Raw genomic sequence first — 12,635 nt, forward strand, 5'->3', positions numbered from 1 at the left:
CTGTTTCCAAGAACTGACGCGGTATTTTACTTATTTTAGATGGACTCTGGAAAAAATCCGTTGCTCAGGTTCGCAGAAGCAAGCAGCAACGAAGAGACACACTTTCACGTTGGCAGCAGGCGTCTTGCTCTGCTTGAGCGGGATCGAAATGTCTGTCGTTCCGTTAGAACGTCAGGAAACGCTTCTGCGATCTGAACAGAATCCGCAGTGGGGTAAGCCACTTCGGCGAAAAGACTTTTTTTTAACGGATTCCTTGGTCAAGAGAGCAGCAAGACCTCCTGACGGGGAAGAGCAACCCTAAGAAGTCGTGTTTGTTTCGTTAACGGTGAGAAGCGGCTGTCGAAGCAGCTCTACCTAGACGAAAAGTGTGGTTCTCCGAGAAAAGACGGGACATGAATTTGAAGACAGGAAAAACAAACGTGTCCAGCCTGAACATCTCGTCTTTTTCGGGGACTGTGCACGGGCGAGAAAGACTCGAATAGCACAGACAACATCGAGGAAGAACCCCCGCAACACACAAATGCTACTCAACATGGTAGAAGCCGTCTATCTGGTGGTAACGCTTGGCATTTCACAGCGACGGAAACCTCGTGTTTCAACCTTGTTGCGATCAACCTTCCAATTTCTTAACCTCCTCGGGGGACAAAGTATCGAACAGATGACAACTGAAGTTCGTCCGTCCTTGGAAATCAACAGAGCTTCCACTGGCTGTATTCAAGAACCGTCGGCTAAAAAATCAAACGCGCGAGTTCCACGTTTCAACTTGGAAGAAGCTGTTTTGTGTTCGTTTACACGCGTCTGGTGGAAGGTTGGTGAGGGAAATCCTTAGTTCCCTTGCTGAAAACCCGGGACTTTCGAAGGAACTCCCTTGACCACCGCACAATGTGCTAGAAAATCCCTCTCATGTATGATATATAATAGGGGTGTGAAGTTGACTACCGACAACGCTGGACACACGCAGTATGCGGACCAACTGAAGTGTTGTGTCTGTTCTACTCTTTTCCAAGAGTAATGGGATTTCCAAGAGTCAACAGCCACGAATAACTCCCAATAAAACCTGTGTTGCCGGCAAGCGATGTGTCCGTTAACAATCGGTTGGCCGAGTTCCCGGAAAGAAAACGACGCTCGCTACGCAGTCTGATCGCACACACCGTTCTAACACACTCTTCGCTATACCCTGTTTCTTTCTGTAGAAGTGTCGAATGACATTTCTTTCCTGGTGATGGATTTCTGAACGAATAACAATGGCTTGCTCCACACTCTCCGTCCTCCCGCCTCTGGTGTGCGCAGCGTGGACCTCACGCAATCGTCCAAGATACGTTAATCTCGAAAGGTTCAGTATAACGTCCCGTTGTACTGCAGCTGCATTGTTCCACGGGGACTTTTTCGAGGTCTTCTGATCTGTGTGACGTCTTCGCCGACCTCTGCTCTCGAAAAGCTGTCGACACCGGGGCGCCTTCCATGCTTTCGAATCAAGAACGGGGTGCTGGCAGGGTGTCGCAAACACCTGCTCGCTGAGCTGCCGGCGCTGCAATGACTCTCGCGGTTGACCAGATTGCCACTCTTTTACAGCAGAAAAAGGTTTTTCCCGTCTGTGTGTTCGCCAGAACTTCCAACAGAAAGGTAAGAGGTTTTGCATTCATATTGTCCGTGGACAACAGGCGCGGTTCACGGACTTCTCTGGATGGTGTGCCGTGGATGCGGAGTCTTCGGGGCTAGCTGCAATGGTGTGTGTAACCGCGTGTCTACCGAAACGCAAAAGACCGCTTGGTTTACTTTGTCTGGACGGAAGTCCCGCATTTCGCTTCTCTAAAAAGCGATCGTCTTCAACGGTGAATATGCATTGGCTTTCTGGAACGAGCAGCTGGAGTACAGACGTCCCGTGGGTCTGTAGATGAATGATTCTCTTCCTGGCACCGTAATCATCGGTAACGGGATGCGCTGAGTTTTAGAGAGTTTCCATGGATTTTCGAAAGTCGTTTCATCTTGGTTTCGCGTTTTGGCGGAGAAAATCCGCTTCACGTACGGGCTGTGGTTAATCTGAGGGTACTGTGAGAGCCTCGCTCGCGTTCCGCGAGCCGCGGGCGAAGATCCGCAGTCTAGGAGAAACGCATCTCGCTTCAAAAGGAGGGAGGTGCTTTTCACGAAGGTCGCGTACACAAGAGCGAATGGCGTGGAAATTGAGCAGAGGGCCAGGATTGAGGTAGTGGCCAAGGTGCTCGCGACTGCCGCTCAGGAAAGTGCGAGGAACTGGTTTGAGTCACGGCGTTTCCCCGTTGCGAAATTGGTTTGTGCGAGAGGCGAAGTTGGGTTGGAAACGTTTTGCGCGAATCGGGTGGAAAAGGCCTGCAACATGAAGTGGTTTAAAGCGAGCTTTCTGCCGAACGCGTCTGCGAACCTGTGGCCTCGAGAGGCCTCGCGGCTTCTGATTCCTGAAGCGTGCGGCGCCGGTTCTCCACAGTGGCTGCTCTTGCCGGACATCCTTTTTCGTTGTTTTTTGCAGCTGGCAGGTCGCCGCGATTCCAGGTGCTCTCCCGCGCGTTGGACTCCCTAACCCAACTCACGTCTTGTGCACTCCCGCTTCTCCGTTCAGCGGTTCGTTTTTCTTCTGGAAGGTGACCAGCGCCCAACGAACATTCTCCTGATATTTAGCCGTCTTGTGTGGCGCGTGTGGAGTTGTAGCCGAGGCATGTCAATCTCTTCCACTGCGTCCCAGCGTATCCTCCGTGGTTCACTGGCTCTTAGGTCTCCGTACAGAATCCCCTCTCGCACCTTCCCCTCCTTACTAGCCGTTCGTGTTTCTCGCCTCCCAGTCTCGGTGCCGTTTCAGCGACCACCGCGTCCAGAGCCATCGGCCCGTTTTGTGTCTTCTTCGTTCCCTTGCTTCGTTGCACTCTTCAAATCGACTAAGCAGAGACACGATCGTACCTAGGTTACTGAGCATGAGTCCAGCACTAGGAAGTAGCAGATGGCGTTCGTTCCCAGGAAGACGACTGCCGAATCACGAAGATAGATCGGTCGATTCTCCTTCCGTTTCTAGTGTGCGTTGCGTCACTGCTTTTTCGTCTTCGTCTCTCTTCTCCCTCGCCTCGCCCGCTCGGGCATCCCCCACAATTCCCCGTCTGTGTCTGTTTCCCATTTCATGCGCTGTCCAAGTACTTTCGCCCCATCCTGCCCTCCGCTTTTGTTCGTCGGTCGTTTTTTCCGTGAGCATCTCAGTGAGGCTTCCACCAAGGGCACTGAGATCCGTTTGAGCACAGTGCGCGGAAGAGCCAGCTGCAGCACTGCGTCCACGCTTGCCCCTGGGGAATGCCGCTCCGATTGGCTTCTATGCGTGATTGAACCGCGTCGCATCCACTCGTGTCGAGGAGAGTTTCGGGAACCCCCCCCCAGGTGTTCGAGACAGACTCCTCGATGGCTTTTTCTAACCACAGATCGAAACGCATGCTTGCGTGGAGTGGGGGCGGGGAACAACTCTGTCGTCGAGCTTCACGTTTTGGGGTGTGCGTTCGTCGAGTAACTCAGCAGGTGCCTGGCCGAGAAGAACTTTTTTTCCTGAATCTGCCGTACAGACACACCTCAGGAAGAAATCCTTGTCCGTGCTGCTCTGTGTCAGGTTGCCCCCATGTTTAACCCAAACGCGACGATGGACTGGATCCGCGGAGGCCCCGCAGCGGGGGTGGTTTTCCAAGTTCACCAAAGCAAGTTTGTGATTCCCGCAGAGGTCATGAATCGGTCCGATGTCCAGGGGTCCGGTCTCGCGTTGGTTGCGAAAAACGAAGGATTCAAGGACATTCCCCCTAAACTCCCGCGAGCCGAGGACGGCTCGATCCTCCTCTCGCGACCTCTCGAGAGTTTCGAACTCCTCGTCGACCACTTACTGGGTACGCTCAGTTGCCGAGCTCCATCTGACCAGTGAAACGCGGACGCCTATGCCAGCCAGTAAAAGAACTCGCTGGATGCGTTCGTGCTGCACACTGTGACGGACGGTTTCGAGGACCTGCTCCCAGACATATAAGAACCACAGTACATGCGGTCACACATTCCTGGGTGCGGCCGACACTCTCCGAACGCGTTCCACGAATTGCGTTCTCGCTGACGTGGACGAGCAGGTGGCTCTCGGGACTCGACGTTATCGCGAACTGTCTCGTTTCTTTTGCAGAGTTGGAACCCCTCAAGAACATTCCGCTGAAGGACTTCGCCAGCAAGTACATCGCCCTCAAAAGCGAAGTGGCGTACTGGCAGTTGCCGCTGGACGACTTACCGTTCAACGACCGCATCTACTTCGAAACGGCCTGGACAGGTGACCAACGGCCGAAAAGGCGGGCGAAACTCGAAGGGGGAAACATCGAAGAAAGATAGGAATCAGCGAACGAAGAAACTCGAGAGCCGACGGGGAAACGCGGAAGCACGTGACATGTGGAAGTCGCGCGGCAGAGGGATGTGTCTCCTTGCAAAAGCAAGGAGCGAAGAAACGCAGCAACGAAACAGAAGGGGCTTGTGTCTCTGTGGAAATGGCTAGACAAAGGATGCTTCCTGGGTGGGAAGGTGGCGATTCGAGTGAGGTGTATAGACACCCCGCGACTCTGGAGTCGTCGCCGCTCTCCAGCGCTGGAGGTCCCGAAGCGTCTTCGAAGAAGAATGAGGCAAGACCGTACACCTGCGTTCACACGAATCGAAGGGCAACGAAGCTGAGACAGAGATGAAGAAGCAAAGGGAGAAACTGACGCAACAAAAAGGCGAGGTGCAAAGTCTGACAAGAACCGATCGGCTGTCACTAAGAACAGCTGCGTGAACAGACAAACGAAGCACACCGAGACGGAATGGAAGAAGCAACGCGACATCGAAAGCTTCTTTTTCCGTCGCACCCATACACGTCCTTTGCGTCCTTTGCCAAGTTGTCATGCAAAGATCTGCCAGACGGTTTCTTCCGACGAGGTTGTTCGTTCTTCTCCCTCCTCTGTCTGTATCTCTGTCCCAGCCGTGTCGCTCTTAGCTTCCTTCTTCACTCCCGCGCTGTCTGCTCAGGGATCCTTCGGATCTGTCCTGCGCTGCTCCTCTTTTTTCGCAGATGAGAACTGTTTGTTTCCTCTGACGGATGAGGACGCTGCGGCTCTCGACAGGCAGACAGCCGCAGAGGCTCCGAGCGGCAGGCGGGTGGCTTTGAGTAGTCTTACAACTCAGCCAGCCGAAATCAGCAAGGCGTTCCTCGATGTCGAAAAGAACCCAGAAGAAGCAAAGGACTGGTCCTTCTTCGCTGTGGAAGCAGAAGAAGCGAGAACGTCTGGCAGTTCGGAGGCCTCGCCCGACAGGCTCGTTTTCGCAGTCGGTGAGGCGCGAACGACGCAGAAAGCGTATCGCTTTCCAAGATTGAAAAGTCCCAATTTCACAAAAAAACTCACTGTCCGCACGGACGCTGAGGAGAAAACGAGATTCATCTTCCTTCTAAAATAAATCGCTTCTTACCCAGACGCAGAGGCGAGCGGGGAACGAGTGGCTTTTCGCCGTGAAGAAGGGGAGGGGAGAGAAAGAGACTGCCTTAATTCCTGAAAGCTTCTCTGAGGCTCTGATGGCGTTCAAGGTCGTGAACATCAAATCTGTGACCGGTGGAAGATCGTCTTGTCCTTGATACATGCGCCGAATGCTCCTTCCATCTTTCGCCGACTGTTGTTACCGGAGAGAATCAGAGTTTCATGTTCTCAACACGAATGTGACTGTCGATCTCCTACGACGACCTGTTTCTTCGGGTGTACATACACCTGAGTCGTTAAGTCTCGCCGTGCATGCAGATATCCACAAGCAACTCCGTTTCGGTTCGTGCAAGTGTTTGGGGTGCTTTCCTACTTCGCGCGACTTCTGCGGTTTCTCGATTTGTTTCAGATTTCGCTTCTTCATCTTCTCTCTTTTCTCCCCCCCCCACCAATGACAACCTGCATTCCTGAAAGCTGCAGCCTCTCGCGTTCTCGTACGGGCTGTGCATACACCCAACGCAGCGAGAAACAGAAATGCAGAAAGGCGTATATACGTATAGACATGTATGCGAGCGTCTTTTTATACGAAAATGTAGACATTTTTGGGCTGAATCTCACGTTGTCTCGTTTTGTCTGTTTCTTTGTTAGGTCCGAAGAAGTTCTTCTGCAAGGTTCCGTTTGTCTCCGACCTGTGTGTGCACTATGGAGGGTTGCCTCAGCGGGAGGCGGATTTCTCTTCGTTCGCGATCCTCGTTTCTCCTGCAGAAACGACTGTCGTTTGGAATCGAGGCTGTTTTATCCACATTCGAGTGAGAGAAGAAGCAAGCGGTCCTCTCTCTGCGCAGATCAACGTCATACAGGAAACACCCAGTTGGCTGTGCGTCCACCCTTACTTGGACTACGTCCTCTCAGGTACAAAGAGCTCAGAAAGTCAAGAATGTTGTCTCTGATTCCCACACAAATGTCCACTCAGTTCCTTCACGTCTACATGTATATGCATGAATACACGGAAGCGTACATACAAATACAAATGTACATACATACATACAAATACAAATGTACATACATGCATACATACAAACACATGTTTACACATGTATATGCATTTATATACAACCGTATGTATTTACAATAACATGCGTACAAATATATATATATATATATACATATATATGAATTAAGGGTATGTGATGAAGAGTGGTAAGGAGTACGGGGAAAGCCGCGTTGTTGTGTGCTGCGGAGAAGTGAGAGACGATTCATTCTCTGTTCAGTTAGAGTATCAGCAAGCTGTTTTTTTGGATGTTGCATGGTGGAACAGCCTCTTTTGAGTGTTTGTGCATTTTCGATCACACGCCACGGGGAGTGCATAACTGGAGTTACATTTGTAAAAGCTCCCGCCTGATTGTTTGGTTGAGTTTTACGTCTCGTATCTGCTTCTCAAAGGCAGAGTCGGGAGACGCGAACTGAGAATTCGGGGGTGGTCGTCGTTTTTGTGTACACGATCCACGTTCTGCTGTTGTCGCATCACTAAGATGGTAATTACTGTAAAGGTAGGCCAGTTTGAAGGCCTTGAGTTGCTGTGGAAAGGGAACTCGAGTAACTGCGCATATTTAAGACAGGATTGATTGTAGAAGTAGTGCGTCACACCGTGTGTGAGTAGTGCACAGACGATGAGGCCGCGTTTCCACTTTTGTCTCCTGGACCCTCTGGAGAGTCGAAGGGCGCCGATCTTCAGCGAAAGATCCTGGAAGGACTGTAGATAAAGGAGGTAGTTTCAGAAGCCGCCTCTCCGCAGGTCGCAGCGAGCTTGTTTTGACTTTTTCCTCGTTCCTGATTCGTGTTGTTTCGGAATCCATCTGAGTCTCCGTTTTTCCTCGCTTCGCTGGACTTTCGCAGACGTAAAGGTTTCTCTCTTTCCTGACGCATCTTCCCGTTGTTTCAGTGTCGTTTTCTCAGACGCGTTTCCTAGGCGTTAACGGAGATCGACACTCGTCTATGTCGTTTTTCTTTTCTCGTTCGCGGTCTTCTCCATTTCCTGCTTGCGCTGCCTTGCTTTCGTTTCAGGCGTGAAAGGCCCCGTTCCACACGTTTTCTGTTTCAACATGCCTGAAGCCTCTGCAGTTCGCTTTTTTCCCTGGGGCTGTCTCGTGGTGAACAAGCAAGTGACCCTCGAGAGCCGCAAGAAAGCCGATTTCCGTAAGGAGAAGACAGAAAACTGTCGTCATAGAAAACGATTCCTCACACAAACGCATTCGAATGATGCAGGGAAAGACGAGGTAAAACAGTCGTAAAACACAGCTGAAAACCGACGAGACACACAGAGGAGAGATTGGAAGAAACAGGTTTCCGTATTGCCTCCCTTTTATTCCCCGACGAAGGTCCCCGAGCATGCAACGCAGAGGAGAAAGAAAGAAGACAAGTCCTTGTCCGTGTCTTGTTTTCCAGGGATACCATCTTTAAGAGAAAAAGAAGACAGGCATCCACATTCTCAGAGTCTCTTCTGTCTTCAACGTCTCCATTCTCTCTGCTCGAATGGGGGCGCTGAAGCGTCAGCTGTTTTCTCTTCGCTGGTCTAGTTCTCTTCCTTTTTGTTTCTCGTCTCCTTTCCGTCTCTGCACTTCTATCCTTCTTTCGCTCGCTCGTCGCTTCCTCTCTCTCTCGTTCTCTCTGTTCTTCGTTCTCTACCCTGCTTTCCATCTGTTGCTGTGTATTTCCAGTGCTGCACAATCTTTTTTCTTCCGCCGCTTTCGAGTTTCGTGTCTATTTTCTCGCAGACGTGAACGCTGTTCTGTTTTTCGAACAAGCCTCCAGAGTTCTTCTCTGTTTTCTCTCCTCAGACACTTCTTCCCCTCGTTTTTCCTTTTCCTCAAACCTTTTTTCGCTTTTTCAGAGAACTCTTCTGCGATCGTAGCTCGCGCTCCGACGAGAGACGAGGGGGGCGCGAATGAGCACTTCAAACGCCTCTTCACTTTCCTGCAGCCCGATGCGCCAAAACGCGGCCACGAAGATTTGCCCGAATATAAGCCGGCGAAGCCCGTACTGGTGGCCTGTGTGTTGCGCAGCAAGCTGAAGATGATCAAGCCGATCGAGAGAATCCATTTCATCAACATGGACATGGGCGAGGTGAGACTTGACAACGAAGAAGGCGGGAGAAAGAAAACGAAGAAATTTGAGAGTTTGGAGAGAAAAGCTGAGACAACAGATAGGGGGAACAAACGTGAGGAAGTTCCTCGTATTTTTAACGCACCTTGAGGAGACCTTTGGAAAGCCACCGGACTGTTCCGGAAGAAAAGAAGAAAGAAGAAAGAAAGTCTCTTGTGTAACTGCAGTCGCGTGCCTTCAAAACCAAACTTGTCTTCATATGTCCATACATGTCTTTGTATAAATAAATATATGAACACTGTGCATTGATGTAAGTATATCCGTGTGTGCGTGAGTAATTACTTCATCATGTGTGGACGTGTGAACTGCTCTTTTTCTCCACGTTTGTGTTTACTGGAGATGTGCAGAGTACTGGGTGTTGTGTAGATGTTTCGGAGTGGCTTTCTCGGGGGTTTGCAGGAAAGTTCCGTGACGCTTCGTCACGGAGAGCACTTCGACGTTCTGGACGTCCGCAACGCAGCAGGCACCGACTTCGAGGTGGTTGTTTCTCTTAATGGCGGCATCCTCTCCAGAAAGGTCCGTCTCAAAACCAAACCAAGTTAATCGAAAAAAAAAACTTTCTTCTCCACTTAAAGCGTAATGCATGCATTTATGTTGATATATATATATATATATATATATACATATAAATATGTCTATATGAATGTGTGTATTTGTATTGATTTGTATATTTATATAAATTGACAGACAGATAGATAGATAAGGGTGTGTGTGTGTGTGCTTCTGGTGGGTATAAACACGTTCTTGTAGTACTGTATGTTAATAGGAACGTGTACTTGCATGCACACAGAATCCGACTAGGAGGTTTTGAATAAATTCTCTAGAAGAGGGAATGGGAGACAAAGAAAGGTCGAGCGTGTGGATCATCTTTGTTCTGCGGCCACGACACTCTCCACGAGGCTCGGGTGTCTCTCGAAGTCGCTGACCCGAAAAGGGATTTGTGTCTTTAAAGGAATCCGACAGTTCTCGTTTACAGTCACCACTTCCCAGTGACTGTGCACGGGCGTTTGGTTTGTCATCGCCTCAAAGAGAATTTTATCGCCCGATATATATATATATATATATCTGTATGTATGTATATATATATATATATATATATCTGTATACGTATGCATATTGATTGTTGGTGTGGATCACTCGGTGGCAGGTGTCGGTACACTCAAAACGGCAGGACAGTCTGTCCGTGCGCTTCGAGCCCCAGTCTTTCCTTTCTGATGCGCACTCTTTGGCGCATGCACGCATAGGTTTTTATTTATAGACACTTTTGAGGAGGAAGAGGGCCAGGGTATTGGCAGAGAGATTCTTGAGCAGAAACGAGCTAAAGCCGATGCAGTGCGGAGATGCACTTTCGTGTGTTCAGCGAGACGACTTCATGGAAGTTCGTCACGGAGAGCCTGTGGCCGCGATTGGCGTCAACGGAAAAGGTCGTTTGGTCCCGCAAAATAATTTGTTCGTTCCCAATGGAGCTCCTGTTGGAGAAATGTTTCGCAGTTTGACTCTCGTCGCAGAATACATCATCAGCGAAAGTAAGGCGAGTCCGGGGATCTTGAAACGACTGTTGCTTTCAGTCGTGTTTCCGACATTCCCAGGTGTGTCGAAACAGTTGAAGCATCTTCAGGTCCTTTCTTGATCAAAGCTCTCTGGCGTTCTCTTGGAACCCCCTTTTCCCCAAGTTTCTCTCTGTGTCAGTATGGCAGCGGGAGCACCACTTTCGTATTTGTTGTCACTGTGGTTGAGAAGCTCATAGATCCGGACATGCAGTCCGCCGAAATCTCGGCAACCGGCATATATTGCATAAGATTGGCTTTGTGTGCATTCTAAATATGTGTCGCTATTTTCGCTTTCGCTTTCAGAAACTTACTACACTTTCACTCTCGGCCAAAAACTGTTTGAGTTCCATCGGTCTCTCTACCGGGGTCGCCAAGGCAAAGAGGCAGCGTGAGGAACGCGTCTTGGGATTATTTGATTTCGTGTAAATCGACTAACACCGTGTCCAGTTCTCCGGCAAGACTCCACGGAAAAGCTACACGTAGAAATCCTCTTGGAGTTCGAACGCGAGGGGTTCCGAAGAATTCAACGCAAGCCCTTTTCTGCTGTCTCCTCTCAGATTTCTGAGGAAAGAAAACAGGAAAAACGTGGATGCGTCGGCTGTCCTACATCGTACGTGAATGTTCGTGTCGTGGAAAATCTTCACGGCAGCCATAAGTGTACTTCTCATACCCAAGAATGGTCACATTGCTGTAACTTGGACATTCACGTGCATGAGTATTCGTGTGTGCATCTCCAGGTGCACCCACCGATGTGAATGTGCATTCAAGTTTATCGACCTCTATATGTAGTTATGTGCATGTGTTTTTTAAGGATTCTCGCGTGGAAAGAGATGACGGGATGGAGGGTGTTTTGAGATGCGTGTGAACAGTGTACGTTTGAGTGTGTGGAATTGTTTTTTCTCAAATTTCCTGGCGAATTTCGTTGCCAATTCACATCCCGTTTAATTCCTTCACTGGTCCTCTGGAGTCATCGTCTGTTCTCGAAATGACGAAAAACGTTTCGGGTTTCTTTGTGCCATCGCAGTAGCTTCCAGTCGTAGGAAGAGGCTTTTACTGTGGCTAGCGGGATGCCGGTTCGACCAACCATCCGCACGCACGTTTGTGTGCGACAACTCGTATGTACAGCCAGCGAAAATACTCGGACGCTGGATTGATCAGACCCATCGTACTGGGAATCGTCCTCTGTGAGACAGGAGTATCTAGGCGTTTTCTGGCGAGTATAAATCTGGCGAGTATAAACTGCGAGTTCGACGACGGGTTTAGATCTGAAACATCAGAGAATGTCGCTGCAGGTGGATTTTCTCTTCTGGCCAAACTCACTGACATCTGCTCAATGGGGACGCGGAGCGACTCTGTGCTAGTGCGTGCATGTGCCGACTGTTCGTTAAACCCTGTACGTTACGTAAGATGGGCAGCACATCAGGCGTGTGGCATCAATCAAATAATGAAGCTAGAATCCGCGCTATTCACATGGTCAAGTAGATTCCAAGTGTTAGAGAAAAAGAAGATTTTTTGCGGAAAGTTTTCAATGCTCTTCTTTGAATCATCCCTGTGCCAACGCCTACCGGTGTGGATTGTGCACGATTTAGTCAAAGTGTGGTACGCATTGTAACGCGCGTGTCTGCAACAGTTTTCATGAGCTTCTTCGGTTCTTCTGTAGGTATTTTTTCCGGAAAAAAGACACTACTCCGCGCACCGGAATGTAGCTATGAGATCGATGCACCCGACGTTTGTTTACGAGTCACTTGGAACATGCAGTGATTCAGAACTTTAGTGAGTTGGCACAGTTGAGGATGAAGTGGAGAACGAACTTAAGCGCCAGGCGTTCTACAGCAAAGCACTGAGTTGGATTCTCAGGAAATTCGGAATTCGTCTTTTACAGAGCATCCGTACACACGCTGGTTGTTCAAAAGTACGCTGCTCTATGCACTTACCGTGAAACCATGAATGTGCTACGAAGCTGGGATCCGGTAAACAAGAGCAATCAGGAGCTGAACTAGTCACTCAGTCAAAGTCATAGCATACACCTTGCCCACAGAAACCTTACAAATGATTATGCCTCGGCGATTAGCACTCCCGGTACAACAGTTATCATCGAACTATCTTACGAGAGGAGCGTGTCTCTCGTTCTGTTAAGGCGAATGAACACAACTCTCCACATGCATGAAGATTAGAACGGAACTGATGTGGAATGACTTTTCTGTCGTAGGATAACGTTTTATTCCGTGAGACCATTCCGTTGAAGCAGCTTCAGTTGCTATCTGATTGATATGGCAGGTCCGGTGACTTCCGACTCTTACTGACGAGAACACAATTCCTTGGAAGCCTACTGTAACTGCATGAGTGTTGTTTATTTATGTCTGGTGTGGACGGATAATCGCCGACTCTTATAGAGGTTTCAACCGTTAATGTTGGTACCGTGAAGCACTGAGTGCGTGCAGGAGGACTACCA

At 49.6% G+C, this 12,635-nt stretch overlaps 1 protein-coding gene across 1 annotated transcript; it reads left to right on the forward strand.

Annotated features, from left to right (window-relative positions):
* Positions 1-1,571: 1,571 nt before the first annotated feature.
* TGME49_221470 (hypothetical protein) lies at positions 1,572-12,004 on the forward strand. Its single transcript, XM_002369935.2, has 11 exons — positions 1,572-1,623; positions 2,504-2,615; positions 3,617-3,884; positions 4,163-4,303; positions 5,072-5,329; positions 6,120-6,383; positions 7,536-7,667; positions 8,362-8,594; positions 9,033-9,149; positions 9,994-10,159; positions 10,487-12,004. The coding sequence occupies exons 3-11, from the start codon at positions 3,626-3,628 to the stop codon at positions 10,573-10,575; spliced, it is 1,659 nt and encodes a 552-aa protein (XP_002369976.2). The 5' UTR covers positions 1,572-1,623; positions 2,504-2,615; positions 3,617-3,625; the 3' UTR covers positions 10,576-12,004.
* Positions 12,005-12,635: the final 631 nt, after the last annotated feature.

Source organism: Toxoplasma gondii, chromosome II, assembly GCF_000006565.2.
Source record: "Toxoplasma gondii ME49 chromosome II, whole genome shotgun sequence".
In the NCBI taxonomy this organism is placed as follows: domain Eukaryota; phylum Apicomplexa; class Conoidasida; order Eucoccidiorida; family Sarcocystidae; genus Toxoplasma; species Toxoplasma gondii.

Bases quoted from the DNA above. Each gene is read 5' to 3' on its own strand.
- TGME49_221470 (XM_002369935.2), top strand. From the start codon at position 3,626: ATGTTTAACCCAAACGCGACGATGGACTGGATCCGCGGAGGCCCCGCA. The intron at 3,885-4,162 runs GTACGCTCAGTT...TTTCTTTTGCAG, and splicing joins CCTCGTCGACCACTTACTGG to AGTTGGAACCCCTCAAGAAC. The intron at 8,595-9,032 runs GTGAGACTTGAC...GGGGGTTTGCAG, and splicing joins TCAACATGGACATGGGCGAG to GAAAGTTCCGTGACGCTTCG.